The following is a 20,146-nucleotide window of genomic DNA, read 5'->3' as shown; positions in this document are numbered from 1 at the left end:
GTACCAGGGCTGACAGTGCAGACCGGGAATCAGTGCAGGGCAGGTTCCAGTAGGCTGAGCCTGTGCTGCTTGGGAGTGTGATGTTCAGTGTATGGTGCAGGTAGGCAGGAAGGAGGGGGTAGACTGTGATGTGTGGACCTAAGATGGGTATAGGAAAGATGAGAGAGAGGAGAGAGGAACAGGAACCAATAACATACACACAAACAAAAAAGAGTGCTAAGGGAGCTTGCTATTGGACTGGAGAGATGAAAGACTGAGAAATGGGGAAAAACAAAAATGAAAAAAAAAGGAAATGGGTAAAAGAAAAAAATGAATACATCGAGAAACTGGAAATGAAGAAAGACAAAAAGGGAATAAGAGAAGAAAACTAAACAAAGAAACAAAAGAGAAACAAAAAACAACAACAAAAAAACAAAACCAAGAAAAAAGAAATGCCCCCAGGGATGTCCCTGTGCGTCTGCGCAGAGTAAGGGAGTAGCTTCCAAGCTGCGTGGCACTGCCCAGCCAGAAGGGGCCCCTAATCCGAGAAAAGAAAAAGAATACAAACAAATCAAAACAGAACAAATCAGAGTAAACAAACAAACAAACGAAAAAGCCCCAGGGGTCCCACCAGCGTGGTGGCGTGGGCCGGGAAGCAGACTCACAGTTGAATGGTGTTTCACAGCCTTTCAGGAAGAAGCAAAGATGGCGCATGGAGCCAGGTATTTGAGAGAAAGGAGGGGGAGGCGGTGAGAGGTAAGGAAGAAACCTAAAGAAGCGGAAAAAAGCAATACCAGCAGACAACAAAAGGCACTCAGGGAGCCGGCCAGTGTGGTCGGGTGGAATCCAAGCACCACCGAGGTGAAGCTGGTACTTCCCAGCCAAGAGACTGTGGCTGCAGGAAGCAGAGGAGGCTAAGTGGGGGTGAAGAAGGGTGGGGGGTGGGAAAGCCTATATTGCTGGTTACTGGTTGTTCTGTCTCCTGCTGGAAGCTCCGTGAAGCTGCTTTCTGTTACCCGGTTTGCTGATCTCTGCTAGGAGTCCAAGGTGGTGGATCCATGCTGTGGTAGCTGATAGGGGGCTTCTGAATGTTATCTCCCCTTGCTCTCTGGTCTTAGTCAGTTTCTTATTCCATTCAGTGCTTGGCTGAGTTCTTTATCTCTTCATTTGATGCTTAGGGTTTCAGGATTGACATGTGACTCTGTCTGACTTAGTTTTTCTGATCTTTGCTGCGGAGGGATGGCATTTTGCTTCTGACTATAGCGTCATGTTGCCCGGAAGTCTGACCTTTTTTTTTTTAAAAAAAGTAACCCATGTATTTGTCAACATCCTGAAAGCTTTGAAACTGCTTTCAATCTGTGGCAGCCCTGGAGTCCTTTTGTAATATTTATGACCTCAAGGCAAGCTTGTATTAGTTTACCTAAGTCCTTACTTCTTTTTAAAATATATTGTTATGAAATGTCTTTTTGTTCCAAATTTGAATCTGAAGTTATAAAAAGTATTTTCTATTTTAAGACTCATATTTTATTTGACTACTTTTTTTCAATACCTTAATATAAAACAAATTCAGTAGATGAATAACCAAAAACCAAACACAACCTGTTGCTGTCGAGTCAGTTCTCACTCATAGCAGCCCTATAGGACAGAGTAGAACTGCCCCATACAGTTTCCAAGGAGTGCTTGGTGGATTCAAACTGCTGACCTTTTGGTTAGCAGCTGTAGTGCTTAACTACTATGCCACCAGGGTTTCCGTGTATGAATAAGGACACGATAAATGCACAGTTCTTAAATTTAAGTCTAAATTCCATTTTGAGGTGACATAGTAGAGGACAGATAAATTGTTTTGGCATTTAGAGGAAAGGAAAATAATTGATATCAGATATAGGTAGTAATGAGATGTGTAGGAACAGGGCTTTCTTGCTTATAAGGTTTGAATACATCTACTTTTAAGTTCTTCTATCCAAAAGGTAGTTTTAGGGGCTTTTACCTTTTCTCACTACCACAACTACTAAATTTATCAGTTTTAACCTAATTCAGCTTTGCTTTTGTAATAGTATCATCAAGTATGTAGTTATAAGAGACCAAAATTGTGTTATTTTCTTGCAATATTTCATTGAATATCCTTCTATTGATGTCCAGTACTGAATTCATGCTATAAAGAAAAAAAAAGCTTTGAAATTTTATTTCTATGAAAATCCCTATGTTAAATTATGTTCTTTCAAAGGTAGCTATGTCATAGCTATATAAAATTATCCCATAACATTAAGTGAAAACTGCAATATAGCATTTGTAGTTTAAAAAGTGAGCATCCATCCAAAAAAAATGGTTTATACTCATTCATCTCCCTTCTAAAATACCCTTATGTTCTCATCCTTGGATTTATGAAGTGATGGAGATGTCATAAATGACTCATGTCTTCCTTTTTCACTTAATCTCCGTAAAAATGCCTGAGCAGTGTTTGTTTCCCTGTTGCTTGTTCTAGGGTCGCCAAGGAATGAAAGGTGATGCTGGAGAGCCAGGGCTTCCAGGCCGAACAGTGAGTTACTCTTAAACTTGCCTTTTTTTCACTTGTCAAGTGTATTTAAAACATTGCCTCAAAAGGTGAACCAAAGTCAATCAGCAAAGCAGAAGCCTGATATGTGCTCTATGTTATTTGCTTTTCATACCCTGGTCTTAGTCTTCAAGTTCGTGCGCTCAATTCAGGTATCTGCTCTAGACTGAGCATCTACTGTATGCCTGGCATGTGCTTGCCTCTGGTTTCCTGTTTCTTTTAGAGCCCCCCCCCCCACCTTTTTTTTTTTTTAAACATTTTGGAGAATAAAAAGTATCCTTTTCACAGAAAGCATATTATATGATATTTCCTTTGGGAGAACTTTCAGTGTTTCACTTGTTCGTTTACTTTTGTATAGGGAACCCCAGGCTTACCTGGCCCACCAGGACCAATGGGACTTTCAGGAGACAGAGTGAGTTTTCTTGGGCAGGCTATAACGGTGTTGGAAATATCATGTTGTTGCCTACTAATTAAAAATCCACCATAATTCAATTTGCATGGTTGCAATGCAAAGTTTACATGTCTTGCAGAAGACTGAAAAGCTAGTGTCAGTCAACTATCCAACATCAGACCAATCTCAAGGTCTGCAAAACAAAATGGTGGGGCTTTACGGGAGTTCTCAAATTTTAATTTTGGTAAAATTTTTTATTTTATCAAATTTAGAAAAAGAAGGCCGGAAAAGGAATTTAGATGATTAGAAAGAGATTAAAAAATGCTAGCAAACTGCTTTCAGTCCTAAAATTAAAATCTTTTTCACGATCACCTTTTACATAACTGAGAGCACCTTGAGTTCCATGGTTTTGCTATGAAGCCAGGACATCTTCTCTACACCTTAGAACTCAGATACCACTTCTAGGCCCTGGCTTTGATCACTTGTGGGAGCTTTCAGGTTTGCTTTTGACTTAGGATGAAAACAGTACAGGAGACTCCATATTTCCTGGGACAAGTAAATGAAAAGCTCAGGGAATGTGGCCTCTGTGCCCTGTTCATCAATGATATGGAAACATCTGGTTCAGTAGGAGACCATGAATGCTTTAATGAGAAGAACCCAGAGATTTTAGAGTTACTTGAAACAAGAAACTAATGACTTCTCAGCGTCTTACTGTTTGGACAACTGTCTGCAAGTAGTTTGTATCCTGACTGAACAATCAAGATAAAACATATGACAAGCAGTAGCATCCTAGAGGGCCAGAGTTGTGACACCTAACAGTAAACACATTGATCTGTTAACCTTAGTTACCACTATGCAGAAGAGGCAAGCCATTCAGATAGAACAAAGATTTTCCCAGATACTACAAAATGGTGGATGTATGCCAGTGAATTTTATTTGCTTCCATGCCTGCTTTTGAGTTTGGGAGAGAGAGAGTTTAAAGAGAAAACCGTATTCTGGGAGTCTGAAACATGGAGGTGGTAATTATGTATATATATAGTTGTTAGCTGCTGTCAAGTTGATCCCAATTCATGGTGACCCCATGTGCGTCAGAGTTATGTATATATATTCCACCACTCATCTGTCAGTTTGTCATACTGTGGTAGCTTGCATGTTGCTGTGATACTGGAAGCTATGCCACCAGTATTTCAAATACCAGCAGAGTCACCCATGGTGGACAGGGCTCAATGGGCTCAAACATAGCAATGATTGCTGAGGATGGTGCAGGACCAGGCAGTGTTTCGTTCTGTTATGTGTGGGTTCACTATGAGTCAGAACTAACTCGATGACACCTAACAACAATTATATATATATTCATTCGCGTGATTCTTTGAGACTGGCACTTTAATTTTTTTGAACTCTTGTTTCACAACAAAGGTCAACAGTGATATTGGAAGTGTGGCAAGTCAGTCTTTTCAAAGAAAACCAAAACATGCCAATCAAGACATGGTGATGGGCTGACTCATTTGCTGCTGCTTCTACTGAAGTCTTGTGCCCATTGCATCCATCCAGTGGGGCTTTGCAGACACTGCTGGGTTATGAGTGTGCTTCTCATCAACATACTCTTTCTGAACTGATGGGCAGGCAGCCATCCTCACCATTGCTGCTTCTCTGAAAAATGAGAGAGTGGGAAGGGCCGTGTTTTCCACTCTCAGATTCTAATCTGTGAACCTAACTTTGCAGTGAAATCACCCAGGTCTCCTGGGATGGGGGCAAGGAAAGTTTTCAGGAAAGAATTCCCCTCTTCCCCTCCTAATTTTTCCTTCGTGGCCCAGCACACTTAGTTTACATACCACTAATGCTGAAAATAGTTTGCAAAGATGATAGAACATAAACAATTTTGGAAATTTAGAGAGACTGGGTACAGGGATTTAAGCTGGGGGAAAAAAAAAAAAAAGAAACAAACTTGAGCTTGAACTCTGGAAGAGAATAAAGCACAGAACAGCAAGCCCAAGGATCATGGTGAGGAAGGAAGACTTGTTACCATGATGGAATTGGTGGGAAGAGGAAGCATCGATTGTCTTCTGCACAGGTGATTTTCAAAAACATGAGGCATAGCTTTGCAGACTGTTAGAAAGTAACAAAAGAACCACATATGTAGGTACTTAGTGTGAAAATGACCACAGGTCTTCTTAGCCACCCGCATGTGGGTGGAAGCAGCAATCACTACTGCAACTTTGAACATGAAGAATAGAATAAAATTATAGCACAAGGTTCTATGGATGGCTCCATTGGGTAGCCCTTCTGAGGACATCAGAATAAAATCCCCCTCATCCCAACTTAGCTGTTTCTTATAAAAGAAAATGATCAGGAAGTTTTTAGGATGGCTACAGGGTGATTATTCAGAAATATGACACTTATGTTAAAAAGTTTTAAAGTGTCCTATATAGCAGTCGGAGAAATTTAGATGGAAGAAATGTCATTCAAGCTATCTAAGCAATACTACCAGAGCATTTTGCTGTTTAAGTAGCTTGCAGAAGCAATGTCAGTGTTACATCAGATGACCTTGAGGTCTGTTTTTTGTTTAGCAGGCCTAGATCTTTCAGAAAACAGTCTGAAATCCTTATCCCTATAAGTTCCTGAATTTTTTTTTGAATATTTTCTAAGACAATTTTAAAGAAACAACTTAAGCTTCTTCCACTGCAAAATCAGCAGGCTAGTGAGAAGCATGGCTGTCTAATATAGGCAGTGATCTAAATGATCCTGATTTTTGTTAAAACTCAAGAATACGGATGAAATTATCACTCTTATTCTCTGCAGAAAATGAGACAAAAATCTCCTTTGACAGAGGAATGCAACAACCATAAAAAATACCCTGAGTCAGAAATCCTCAGCTGGATTTCATGAAGATCTGCTGTTGAGTAGCAGGATGACTTATTCCAGACACAGGTCATTTGGCAGAGTATGGAAAGAAAAAAAATGCAGGGTGCAAGAGCCAAAAAGGGAGACCACGTGGAGAAATGCTCTGCTCCTGGAGCTGATCTGTGCTTCCCAGTCAACCCAACACTGATGCAGTTTTGGCATTCCACATGACACAAGGAGAGCTGGGCCAATAAAAAATTAACTATTTATTATGAGGATCATGGATTTCCTCTCTTTTGAGCAGAGGGCTGTTAAGACAGCTTCGCCTCTTTTTTCATTTTGGAAGAAATCTGCCAGGAGTAGAGACATAAATAGGAGTACTTAAGTAGTGCAAATAGTTAAGTACTTGGCTACTAATTGGAAGGTTGGTGGTTGGAACCCACCCTGAGGTGCCAAGGAAGAAAGACCTGGAGATCTGCTTCTGTAAAGATTACAGCCAAGAAAAACCCTATGGAGATCAGTTCTATTCACGTGGGGCTGCCACGAGTCAGAATTGACTGGAGGGCAACTGGGTTTTGATTTTTAGAGACATAAATAGTCCTGCCCTACCTAGCAGTTGCTTAGGACGTGAGGAAGGGAGTTATCTAATCTGGTGGTTAGCCTCTCCTTCATCTTTTTTGATATTATGTGCTTTTCTCAGCAACGTTACTTTGATCCCACTTCCATCCCACCTTTCCTGGGTGAGCTTGGCGACACTGACTTTTCAGTAGAAAGGGCAAGTCTTCCTTTTGCCTTCCTTACACTTAACAAAAGTATCTTCACCGAAGTATTCTGTCTTCTTTGGAGAAGTAGATTAGTTCGAACTCTTAAATGTTTTTATTTTTAGCTATATAAATGATTGAATATAGAAATCAATTATTCAATAAAAGGCATAAGTTAAATTGGAGAGCATGTTTTTGTATATTTGTCTTCATATTGAAAAGGTGACCTGCCAAACAGCAAATGGGGCTAAATTTTTCTCTTCACCCTTAGCAGTCTGATTAGCATCTTTTCTTTTCACTTGCTAATTATTTCACTAATCTTTAATTAATTCTATTTTTCCAATAGGGCTTCACTGGAAAAGATGGTGCAATGGGACCCAGGGGCCCACCTGGGCCACCGGTAAGAACTGAGTAGATTGCATTTTTGGCCTCCTCCCCCCAATTTTGCTATAGAGCCAGGTAACCTTGCCTTTGCGGTCCATTCCACCCATGCCATGGACACATCAATGGAGGGGGCTTCCCTCTCTCCCCTCAAATCAAAGCTCAGTAAATGTGTTAGGAAAAAAACAGATGTATTAAAATATGGAGTCTTTCTCTTTAACCTAACTATATTTGAAAATAGAAAGGTATCTCTAACTAACGTGGACACTCACTGGTTAGTGCTTCAGTTTCTTTATCCCCACAGTGAGGAGTTGGGTTTTATGAACTCAGTGCTTCCTTTCTGCTTTAGAAATTTAAGAATCTGTGGCCTATGATTTTTTGATTTTAAGGACATTTGTTAGGGAGCAACCATCAGTTGTTCTGAAGAAATAAGTTTTACTGAAACCACTGATTTTGAAAACTGCATATGTACACCTGCATCCAGGTGAGATGGCAATTAAATTGTTTGAGGTGACAGATGCTCTCCATGGCTCTATGTCAGGGTATGAAGACTCGAGAGCATGTATTACAATAATTTTATTATTTATATTTAACACATATGTTCTCAGGTAAGTTCCTTTTTAAATGCTTTGCATACTTCCATTTTAAGTATTTATTACAGAGCTTAAAAATCTGTATAATTAATGCAGTAAGGGATTAATAATTTTACAAAATCTGATGACTTTATTTTAAGGAGATTCAGGCTTTAGAACATGCTGTGTTGGCGATGTTGTAAATATTCTACTGAAAATATGGCTAAAATATTCTTGGAGCTATGTTAAAATCAACAAGGAGAAATTCCTAATAGTTTTGATGGAGTGAGGGATGCTGACGTGGTACAGAATATTGGATATGTAGAGAATGCACCCAAGGAAAGAGTGAATTGCTAGGCTGAGAGTGTGATTTCCAGCAGTCAAGGGAAGATGCCCTCACCAGCCACCTTCTTAATTTCTTCCCCAGCCAAAGTTCTCAAATCTGTCTCTTGATGGATTCCCTGGCTTTGTAATAGAAATAATATAAGAAGTAGGAACTGATTTCTGCAAATTCACTGTATAATCAATTTGCTGGAGTCACAGTCTGTGACTTACTGTGAATGAAGAAACAGATTATATGTATGTATTTTTTTCTCAGTTGGCTTCAAATTATATCTTATAAACTGTGCAGTACATATAGAATTTTCAACATTTTTTAAAATGTTCTCTTTAAATACAGTTTTACTCTTCCTTAGTGTGCAATCATGTGCTGTTTCTTTTAGAAGCTTTTAAAAATGGCCACACTTCGTTAGTTTACTGTAGATGGGATTTCTCCTTTGTCACAACATTTCCTTTCTTGGCCGTGTGTTGCAGGGAAGCCCAGGCTCTCCAGGAGTCACAGGACCAAGTGGGAAACCAGGAAAACCTGGAGACCACGGCAGATCAGTAAGAGGACGGCTTGCATGTCTAGAGTCATTTCACTGTGGATATAAATAATGGGGAGAACTGCAAGGCTTTGGCATATTTATGTTATCTCTGCTGTAGTGTGTTTGGAGCTAAATGCTAAAATCTATATGGATTTAATTTGGTACCAGTTCCAAAGTTTTTCTCTCTGAGTTGTTTTAATATTCTGGGATGAAAATTGTAGCCATTGGGTTTCTTTAAAAGAATAATGGGATAATGAGCCAAGACACATATTTCTGTACTGTATAAACACTCAGAGCTGGGTCAGTGGAATGATTCTTTTTATTTCAAAGTGGTATGTTGCTTAAGACAGAAAAATACATGATGATGGTGCACAGCGCCTCCATTCTTCCTTCGCATATGTTAACCCTTTGACAGCAGCATCCATCCAGCAACTGCCATTTGCTCTTTTCTCTTTCATTGAGGATGCTAGAAACATTAGTCTCAGAATTAAAATAATTTATCTACTTTAATTAGTTATTTTACTTTTATATACTGCCCTGCCCCAATTTACATTCAGTTTAACTTATGTTTCAATTAAAACAGTAGCTGAGATGGTATTGTACAAATCTTGTATTTTCCAATTAGTATTCCCAAAACTGAGTCTCCCAAAATATCCATAAGCATCTGCAACAACAGTTAGGCTTCATATTCTTTTTTACAAGCTTTTCGGAATTGACTTGATGTCAACGGGTTTGTTTTGTTTTGTTTACTTATTTGTATGCATGAAGTGTAGATTTATTTGTAAGCATTTTTTTTGTCTGAATAACATTCCGAAATATAAAAATGCATCTTAAAGATAATTAAATCCAACTATTAGCAATAACACAAATTTATTAGGGCTGTTTCCTGCACAGAACTTTTCTTAAACATTGCCCATGTTCCTTAAACTTAAATTTAAACAAAAATCTTATTGTCAGGCAAACTGAGGGTAGAATCTTTATGTGACATAGTCTGCCTTTGATTTTTTCATAAAATCAAGCAAGTAGTATAAAGATGGAAGGACTCCTGATATACTGCATAATCTATGTGTGCACTATCACAGGACTTTATTCTCTCTTTCTCAATGAATCATGCATGGCAGGAACTTCACAAGAGCATCTGAAAGCACATTGAACTTTTCTACCCATTCAGAACTCTACTTCATTTTACTATGGCCTCAGTGGAGTCTTATGTAAGAACAATTACTGATGTAATTGATGGCTGCAGCTAGAACCCTGAAAGGGACTTCTGCTGCCTTTACTTGAAATCTCTAAATACTGGCAATAAAGATAATTACTACAAATCATACATATTAGAACAATCTCAGAGTGGCAATAAATTAAAAAAAACAAAAAAACACCAAAGTAGCAGTGAGTGTAAAAAAAAAACAACTTGGTAATTTGCAGAAAGCTCCAGACTCAGAAATATTAGTGTTTCCACAAGTATCTACTACCCAAACTCTAGTTTTGTTTTTTTGTATGTGTTTATAATTTGGTATACTTTTATTTGGACCTCATCTTCTCCTTTGTTTTCTTAGTCTTCTTCATCTTTCTAAGGGGATACATTTCCCCTCCTTTTCTTCTCTATTTTATCTTAACCAGTTGCTATTGAGTCAACTTTGACTCAATGTGTCAGAGTAGAATTGTGCTCCACTGGGTTTTCGATGGCTGATTTTTCAGAAGTATACCATCACGCATTTCTTCCAGGGAGCCTCTGGATGGACTTGAACTTCCAACTTTTCAGTTAGCAGCCAAGTGCGTTAATTGTTTGCACCACCCAGAGACTCCCCTATTTTATTCTACCTTCCTTAATCTTACCTAATCTTAATTTCTAAAACCAAAAATAGCAGATGAGTCTTAGCAGAGAAGAGACCCAGTAAACATTAGCTATTATATGACATTAGCTATTATAACCAGTTGGTATCTTCTAACTTAAAATACCTGATGTTATATGGTGGATGTTTTCAGGTACAGCTTGTGGAAGAATTTTATTCATTTATTGACCACACATTTATTTAGTACCTACAGTGTGCCAGTCAGTGTTCTAGGGTCTGAAGACACAGCAGTAAACAAGACAAAGTCCTTGTCCTCATGGAGATTCTAGTGGGGGACATATACAAAAAGCAAGTAAATAAATAATGTAGATTCTGGTGATAGTAAATGATATGAAGAAAAATGAAAAAAGGGCAAAGGGTTAGAGAGTGATTGTGGTGGTGGGAAGGTGGCTATTTTAGATACAGCAGGCAGGGAGCCTCTTGGAGGAGGTGACATTAGAATGAAGTGAGGGAGCAAGGTGTTTGAAGATCCATGGAAAGGGTGTTCCAGACGGCGGGAACAGCATGAGCAAAAGCCTGAGTGCAGACTGAGTTTGGCGTGTGAAAGTGATAGCAAGGAGGCCCTGTACTCAAAGTGGAAAGAGTGAAGGGGAGAGGAGTAAAAGGTGAGGTCAGATTGGTATGCAGAGCTGATTATATGGACTGTCTAGCCCATTATAAAGAATTATGATCTTATTGTAAGTGTGATTGGAATTGGAGATTTCTAAGCAATGGAGTGACATGATCTATTTTTCCTTTTAAAAATCTATCACTCTGGCTTCTCTGGGGAGAATAAACTATAAAAGTGCAAAACCGGAAGCAAGGGGACCAGTTAGGAAGAGACTGGAGTAGTCAGGCAGAAGGGGTGGCTTGGACTACAGTGGTCTCTGTGAAGATGGTGAGCTGATTTGGGATATTATCTGAACATCAGATTTGCCAGTGGTTTGGATGTTCCTTCCCTGATAGCAGCTGGCTGCCTTAAAATATATTACTAAAGACAGAACCTTCCTCTACTATAAAGATAACTCTTCCCAGAAACCTCTGATGGCCAATGCAAGGCTTATGACACAGCAGTGACAAATACTCTGTGGCTGTGTTTGGATGTGGGACCATTTGGTTTGAGTTATTTAATAATGGAAACACCCAGTCACTTTTATACACAATGTACAAAGAATCACTGGATGAGGCTGAAGACACTTATTTAGCTAGAGAGTTGCCAAAATCCACCGGTTCTTAATGGAAATGAACCAAGATTAACTTCACGAACATTCTACATTCCAAATAGCCACCTGAGTTAGTCAGCCATGAAAAAAGTGTAATGGTACCAGGGCAATCTTCATATTTAAGTTCTAAGACTATATTGTGAAATGACATCATAAAAAGTATCCAGGTACATAACTTTCAAGTTTGTGACCATAAAATTCACATCTCAGCACTGTTTTGGAGGATGTGTGAGTATATTTGGATGGATAGAGACAGAGAGAAATAAGAGAGATGTAGAGAGAAACATACAGAGAAAGAGACAAAGACACACACACACACACACACACACACACACACACAGAGGTTGATTAGATTCCTTTTTACAGAAAAGCAAAATGTGAATAACATGGATATAAATGTGATATGTCATACTTGCTAATTCGTTAGAAAGCAGACCTTGTTCTCCTTCATGGACATATTCATTCATGCATTGTTTTAGACCATGTTTGTCAGCAATTTCTAATGTATGAACTTCCTTTATTTCAGGGTCCAGCTGGATTAAAAGGAGAGAAAGGAGATAGGGTATGTATTTCTTAAAATTTGAATTGCATTTATTTCGTGTGTTAAACATTGAAGTTTGAAACCGTAAAAACAATATACTAATGCCTCTCACTGATTTAATTAACAAGGGAGACATTGCTTCCCAGAACATGATGCGAGCAGTTGCGAGACAAGTCTGTGAACAATTGATAAGTGGTAAAAATCTCTTTTCTTTTTAACCTATGAATTTTTTAAATTAATTTCAGGGAAATGCATAGTTTGAATCATAAAGTTTCTAAGATATATGTTTCTGTTTCATTTTTGGTGAACTCATACAGTTTCAGTTTTATATCTGATTAAATAAAGATATTTTAAAGACAGTCATTAAGTAATAGTTGTTATCTTTGTATTCAGTCTGACACAAAACCATATTTTAAAAGGGCTTTTCAGTTTGCACTGCAGAATTTTTAAAAAGCTCCACAGGGGTATATCTAGAAGCAGAAAACTTATTAAGTACTAAGAAACCGGATCCTTTAAATTATAATCTTTATTCTATGATCTTCAGGAAGGAGGCCCACCAAGATTAATCTGATGATAGAAGATCATTTTCATTGGGCCTTTGTCTTGTGTCCCTATTTTTCACATACTCTTTCTTCCCATTGGAGTCCCTGGGTAGCAGAAATGGTTAAGCGCTCTGCTACTAACCAAAAGGTTGGCGCTTCAAATCCACCCAAAGGCGCCTCAGCAAAAAGGGCTGGCAGTCTACTTCCGAAATTACACAGCCATTAAAAACCCTATGGTGCACAGTTCTACTCTGTACACATGGGGTCACTGTGAGTCGGAATTGACTCAATGGCAACAGGTTTGGTTGCTTTAGTTTTCTTCCCATTCTTGAGGCCAATTAAATAATAAAGCTCAGTGCTTGGCAGACTGAGTGTGGGCCTTAAAACAAAGTCTCCTTCTTTCATTAAGTCTTAATCAGCGTTTCTCAAAGTATAGTCATGTGGAACACCCACAGTAGAACTCACCTATAAACCCAAAAACCCACTGCCATCGAGTCGATTCTGACTCATAGCAACCCTATAGTGCTTATTAAAAATGAAGTTTCCTGGGACATTCCCAAAACCCTAGTGAATCATTGCCCTTGGAGTTGAGGCCCAGTAATCTGTATTTTTCAATGTACCCCACAGGTGGTTCCAATTTACACTAAAGCTTGATTATCATTGCCTTAGGTACACACAATAATGGTATGATTTCTGAATTTACAAAGATTTTCTTTTGTGTGACATCAACTGGCAAACCTCAAGGCTTTATATCAGACATGTCTTAAACTTCCACAACTCTTTTGTGTTCACAGTAATGCTTACTGGTTAGCATTTTGTATCGGGGATCATTTTGTACTGGGAGATGGGAGTGCTTATTTTTATGTTTAGGGTTCTAAATAGAATGTTCCCTGGAGAGAGAAGTTTCTCTTAAAACACTAGAACAGTTTTCCCCTCCCAATCCTCCCTTACTGGATTTCTTACTTAAAAGCCTTGTTTCTATTTGTAGGTCAGATGAACAGATTCAATCAGATGCTGAATCAGATTCCAAATGATTACCACTCCAATCGCAACCAGCCAGGCCCACCGGGTCCCCCAGGCCCCCCAGGCAGTGCGGGAGCCAGAGGAGAACCAGGACCTGGGGGGCAGCCAGGTTTCCCGGGCTCGCCAGGGATGCAAGGACCTCCTGGTGAAAGAGGTGGGTGTTTCTGGCTGTTGCATGGGCATGGAGGTAGGAGTTTGCAAGTATAGGAGCTGGGTCAAATTGGAAAAACTGAAGTTGGCCAACTGATTTACCTAGTCATTTGGACAGCCCCGGAGGAGTTGTCTGTCAATGAAATGTCTCCCTCTTCAGGCAACATGCTAGCCATAGTGTTCCATATCATAGAAAACAGGATACTTTGCTTAGGAGATCTCAGTAAAGAGAATGCTATTTTCTGATATTTCTGTTAATGGGAAAAACTATCTTGGAAAACTAAATCAGGAACTTCAAATGTATTAACTGCTTTGATAGTGGCAAAAGCAGAGCAGCAACTGAATGTACTTAGGTAGCCCTGTAGTTTTAGGTCCAAATTCTTTTGGTTCCTTTATTCAGGGCCTGGCATTGTTCTTGTATGTTTGTTTGATTTTAATTTCATGGTGGATAAGTGTAATTGAAGGAAAACAAAAATAGGATTATCTGATTCCACATGTTTTGAGACTCTGGGTACCACTTTTGTCAAAGTGGTTGGTAGTTGACATTCTAGAAAAAACTTAATATATTTTTATAATCTAATGGTTTGGATGCTGTACTAATAGGGTTACTAAAGAGAAGATACATTTAAGATGGTTTTCAGTGAGTTTTAATTGCTTATTCAAATTTTTGTTCTTAATTACTAATCTTTAAAAAATATATTAAGACATGTTTGTTTCCTTCAAATAATTTTTTTTTTCTCTGACTTGTGGCCCGGTTTATTTCTTGGCCATGAATCTGGAATTACACCCAAATGTCTAAAAAGAATTTGGCTTAAAGAGTGAACTTCTGTGAAAAATTAGGTTCTGCTTTACTAAGGAAATGAATTATTTGAATCAAGTATTATCACTTAAGATAAAAACTACATGTTTCCAGATAATTTTTTCTCCTGTGTTCTTTTTCGTCCTTCCTTAGGTTTGCCAGGAGAGAAAGGTGAAAGGGGTATTGGATCTTCAGGACCTCGAGGGTCACCTGGCCCCCCAGGTAGGTTTGCTAGTACATCAAATAAGGAAAGAGTATAAATACTGTGCAAGCACACAGTCTCCAAGAGATTGACAACTTTGTTCTGTTAGATTTGAGCATTTGTGCCATCATTGTATATATTTTAGAGAGAAGTCCAACTTGCATAACATCTTTATTTTTATGTTCCCTTTGTTCAAAAAATGTTTTCATGTGTTCTGTGAGGCACTGACTAAAACGTTCATATATGAGGCATGAGTTTTAGTGATGTGGAGGGTTGGTTCCCATTTTCTATTTTAGGAAAATCCTATTTATTTTGTTTGGCTTCATAGCCTTTAAGGATAGTTACATTTCCTGTTTCTCTTAATGTTCTTCAATATGGAGCCATTAGACTGAGAAAATATGTTTTTGCTAAAAGACCTGACACATTACAAGATTCCATTGGAAGATATTGATGTTTTGGCAAGAAATAATAGGTGTGTTGTTTTCTGCATTTTGATTAGTAGATTGAAAAGAATATTTTTTCCATTATAAGGTCCACCAGGTACTTGCAACCAAGATCAGCCCCAGTGGTTAAATCTTGACATTTATGTTAACCATAGTTCAGTTGGTCCAGAAATAACATTGCTTCACATAGTTTGGAGCTATGGAATAGGCACTCTCGTGTGTTCACTGCAGTCTAGTACAGCTGCATAATATAACCATTTCCTTGAGGTACTTATATCTCCTTAAGAGTAGGAGTAAACCAGAAAATTTATTGATGTCTTTTATTTGTCTTGATTTTTGCTAAATCAGTTTTCTTTGAATAATCATTAGAGTAATTGAATTGCTGGAATTAATGCTTGATGAGTCATTAGTAAGAAGACTCCATCACACTTTTGGTTCATATTGGTGATCTCTTAAATAAATATTTTCTTACCATATACTGTGAGTAGTCTTGAGGCAGTGGAGGTGCCAGTTAAAATATTGTTGGCTGCCCCAGGAGATGTGTTTAATAAGAAGGGAAATGTATTTGTTTTAAACCCACACTAGGTCCACAAGGAGAATCCAGAACAGGTCCACCAGGGTCCACAGGTTCAAGAGGTCCACCTGGCCCCCCTGGTCGTCCTGGAAACTCAGGTATCCGGGGTCCCCCAGGTCCTCCTGGATACTGTGATTCATCCCAGTGTGCCAGCATCCCATACAATGGTCAAGGCTATCCAGGTATGTTGTTGCCATTGTAGAAACCCAAATTCACCTGAATTAAAGAACCTTTATGGAAATGAAGTTTTCTAGGATTGAAGGAGGATTGATTTAAGGAGTACTGAAGATATTAACTCTTTCAGCTGTGTGTTTTCATTATGTAATAATGGTGTTCTCTTCCAAACTATAAAACATTATTTCACTGTTAGCATTTAAATAATTGTTTTCTCTTCCTGCTCATAGTTCCACATTTACTAAATCACATCACAAACCTCTTCTTATTTCTCTCGAGAGTACAAAGAATACTACCAATTCACATTTTTTTCCCCTAACCTGAAGGTTGGGAACAGGGATTTGTTGAATCCAATTGTAGAATGCCAAGAAAATATATATCAAAAATTTGTTTTGGGAATCTAATTTATAGGTAAACTATTTGGTAAGATGGAGTAGATAACAAAAAGAATTCACTGTCCCACACTGTCCACTGAATTGACACTTAAAAATTCCGGGACTGAAGCTTTTTTTAAAGGGTGGGTAGTGAATTTCTAGCGTTTGACAACTATAGAGGGCAGAAGGCTCTTACGCCTGATTTTGCGGGATATGGGGACAGGGGAGATATATGGAAATAAAGTCATGCTGTAATCAATGGTGACCTTTTCATTAGTGCACCCTCAAGCATCTTGCAAGTTTTAAAAATGATACTGCTGTTTGATATGGTTTGCTACTAGCAAATAGTGCATGAGTGGTTGAATATCTATATATCTGTATATTTATGTACATACTTGTATATGACCAAAAGTAACATTGGATCGTACTGTGTATTTCTCATACCACCCATTCACAAAATTATAATTCTTTATAAAATTAATTTATCTCCGCCTTATGCTGTGTGCAAATAACTAGAAATATATGGATATATAAATATACTTTAACCATTACATACATAGATGGATGTATACATATATATATATTTTGCATAGTAATTCAACTTTTAAAAACTATCATCTTTGACCTGTTTCAGGTTCCGGCTAACAAATTTTCTAAGTCGCCAGTGCTGCTTACAGTTTGAATACATGAAAATCCTGTTTCTGAGATGTTTGCGCACGTGCTTATTAGGAAATGAGTCTGTATGGAAATCTCACCACAGATATGGTTAATGAACCAGGTTGACATCATAAAGGAGGGTGGAGAGTCTATTACTAACTTGAATGAGATAAAAGCAGTGATGTCATTTTATAAGCCTGATACATTTCAGTCATAATGTAGAAAACTATATTAAAAAAAAGTTCAAACACAGCCATGGGATGCCTCAGTTGTGAAAGAGGCAGCTCATAAAACTACTAACCAGTGGAGATTATGCCATTTTGGGAAGAACAATTAACCTGGTTAAAGAGAAATGTCTTATGTAAATAATAAACTAATTATGGCTTGTAAATGATTTGTATGTGATCCCGTCCACTAAAATCACTTAACAATTCTACAATAAGCTTCTGCATCAAAGCCTGCTGCTTGCTCTATGCCGGAATAACACCGAATGGAATCTCCTCATCTCTTGCTTGTTCGCGATGTGTCTGATTCAGGGCATGTGTCTTATTATTATTTTTTTTGTACATGTACTCTCATTTGGGTTTTGTCATTGAAATTTTCAAACCAAAGTCTTATAACCACGTCTTTAAAAAATTTCCTGTTTTGCCGTAGTCACTGGTGTTCCTCATCCACCAGCTGTAATTCAGTCTGTGTGAGGGACAGCCACAGAAAATGTCATGTACTGTATATTACCTGGTGATAGTTGCTTTTCACCTCCAGAGTTCAGTTTCTAGGAGCCAATAAAATCTCCCCTCACCTCATCTTTCCAAGTTGTTCTCTGAATTGAGGAGTCTGAAGTATGAACAGTTACTTGGGATTTGCCAAAATCCTACCTAGGTACTGCGTTTACAGTTCTTTGGTCCAGTCTCTGACCCGTCCCAGGTATTTGTGCAATGATTGTATGAACTGCTGGATCTTTGAAGGTTTAAAACAAAATGCCATTTCATTATTTGATCCTCACCAAATTCTCTCTGCAAATGGAAGTAATGAGAACATTGTAACTTATCTATTTATAGTACGAGATTAAGACTGGAGTGCCATCACCTCGGGTGATGATTTAGCTTTTGCTGTGTATGTGCCTTCCAAGTCATGCCATAACTGTAATGTTGAATCGGACAGAGCCCTACGTGCCCGAGGGCGGGGCCTACCTGCCTGAGCGCGAGCCCTTCATCGTGCCAGTGGAGCCGGAGCGCACGGCGGATGAGTATGAGGACTACGGCGCCGATGAGCCGGATGAGGAGCGGCCTCCCAACGCGCGCCGGCGGCGCGCCCAGCCCCGCGGCCGGGGTCAGTGAACCCAGCACCGCGCGTGCGGCACAGCAAGGCTGGGGGGAGGTGTTGGGATTCTCACTTACAGATCAGAGAGCAGCGTTACGTCTTTTCTGTCATGGTTTTTCCGGTATTGCTTCATCCAAGAGCACATTTTCTGACCGTAGAGAACCTTGTTTCTGCAGGAAGCCTAGCTTGCAGCACGCATCTGTAGACATCTTTGCCTTTACCCTTGAAATGCTTGCAAAACACTTTGTTCACAGAAGCTGCGAGGAGAGATCATGCCTTGTGCCTTTAGTTAGCACAGAGGGCAGCCTGAGTGAAACTGTAAGGTTAAGCATGTAGTGCTGGAAGCCAGAGCTACTGCATATTTCAAGAGGGCAGTTAATCTTCTCCAATACTTACTTGCAATTTAGTTACACAATGATTCGAGTAATTCCCTTCCTAAATCCAAAGAGGGAAAAGTCAACTCCATTGCGATTATTTATCTTCCTGTTCTATCTTCTGTTATACATTAGGGCATAGGATGCTCTTATACATCTCTTTTAACAACCACAAACCTTAAGCCATGTAGCTGAAATTATTGTATCAACTGGATACAGTTTCATATTGCCTTAAACCTCCTTGTTTTAGACACATTAACATTTATGCCAAGTTGCAGATAATTCTGCAGAGATGGAATTGCATGTTTGTGTTGTATATTTAGTATGAACTTTTTTTCCAGAACATGTTTCTTAGTTATCAAAAGCAGTTGGAAAACGTTTGCAAGACTATGAACATAGAATTGCTGCTTTTATATTTTAACTGCAGATTGTGAATTTCACTGCCTTATATTATTTATTTCTGAAACAAAAGAGGCATTTTTCAATAAAACTACTGAAAATTTGACATGGTATGTTTTTTTTTCCTTTGGAGGGCTTTTTGGACTGTTCAGGCGGTTGTTACAACAAACAAGTTCACATCCTTGGATACGGTTACAAAATTTTGCTAATACTATTAAATTATGCTAAATAGCCTTAGATTTTTAATGATATGGTGAAGTCATATAAAGAGTGGTGAGAGCCTTAAAAAGCACAACAGTATCCAAAGGCTTTATTAGGAATGTAGAGGATGTGTGGGTTGATGGAAAACAACTAGGTATCCTAGGAGACCCCAAACAACCAAATAATCTCTAACAACCCACATGATTTCTTATGCATTTAATCGCTTTCCTATACCATACTTTACCCAACTGCATGTTTAATTGTAAAAAGGAAAAGTCCTTTAAGCAGATTTGTACATTTGGTGGAATCTTCCTTTTGTGCTTACAAATGCAATAAAACCATTCCAAATAGCTAAGGAAACATAAATGTTGGTTTGAAAGAACCAACATCAACTCAAGAGGGAGGAATATTGATAGAAAGTTTTCCACAGAGCAAAACATTTGTGTTAAATATTTTCTGGAGACCAAGATCAAAAGGAATAGACTATAAATGAATGTATAAATTTTTGGAGGCTTCAAGCAGATTGTTAAACTCATAGCATTCACCTTTAATTCCCAACATGTACACTTGTAAAGCTTGAAGAGACCTTTGAGATTATCCCAGTCCATCTCTTTTGTTTTACCTATGAGGAAACAGATTCGGCTAATTAATGTCAGGTCCAGACTAAGACTCTAGGTCTTACGGTTCTTAACCCAGTTTTGTTACAAAATGCTTTCCTCTGGCACCCTTTTCCCTACTCCAGAACCCCACTTTTTGGAGCATTTACTTTTTGGGTAGGGGCGTTCAAACCCCAGAGTTTAAAGAGCTTATTTCGATAAATTTCTGCTTCATTTGGGTTTTGATACCCATTGATGAAGAACTTCTGTATTGGGAGTCTGAAGATGGGTTCAGTTTCTCCTGTCATGGCCCAGCTGGGTCCCAGGGCCATATGGATTTGAGGTGCAAAGGAATTCCACCTTCCTTCACTGACTAGATG

The 20,146-nt window shown here is 38.7% G+C and overlaps 1 protein-coding gene across 1 annotated transcript in view; it reads left to right on the top strand.

Moving 5' to 3' along the window:
* COL12A1 (collagen type XII alpha 1 chain) overlaps positions 1-19,075 on the top strand; it is a 129,647-nt gene extending 110,572 nt beyond the window's left edge. The window contains exons 57-66 of the mRNA XM_004390153.1: positions 2,462-2,515; positions 2,889-2,942; positions 6,870-6,923; positions 8,290-8,361; positions 11,924-11,959; positions 12,067-12,133; positions 13,469-13,657; positions 14,606-14,674; positions 15,683-15,853; positions 16,854-19,075. Coding sequence (XP_004390210.1) covers positions 2,462-2,515; positions 2,889-2,942; positions 6,870-6,923; positions 8,290-8,361; positions 11,924-11,959; positions 12,067-12,133; positions 13,469-13,657; positions 14,606-14,674; positions 15,683-15,853; positions 16,854-16,864 — 777 coding nt within the window. The 3' untranslated portion in view covers positions 16,865-19,075. The remainder of the gene's footprint in view (positions 1-2,461; positions 2,516-2,888; positions 2,943-6,869; positions 6,924-8,289; positions 8,362-11,923; positions 11,960-12,066; positions 12,134-13,468; positions 13,658-14,605; positions 14,675-15,682; positions 15,854-16,853) is intronic.
* The last annotated feature ends 1,071 nt before the right edge of the window (positions 19,076-20,146 follow it).

Source organism: Trichechus manatus, unplaced genomic scaffold (genome assembly GCF_000243295.1).
Source record: "Trichechus manatus latirostris isolate Lorelei unplaced genomic scaffold, TriManLat1.0 scaffold00287, whole genome shotgun sequence".
NCBI lineage: Eukaryota > Metazoa > Chordata > Mammalia > Sirenia > Trichechidae > Trichechus > Trichechus manatus.
This window is presented reverse-complemented; position numbering and strand designations above follow the sequence as displayed.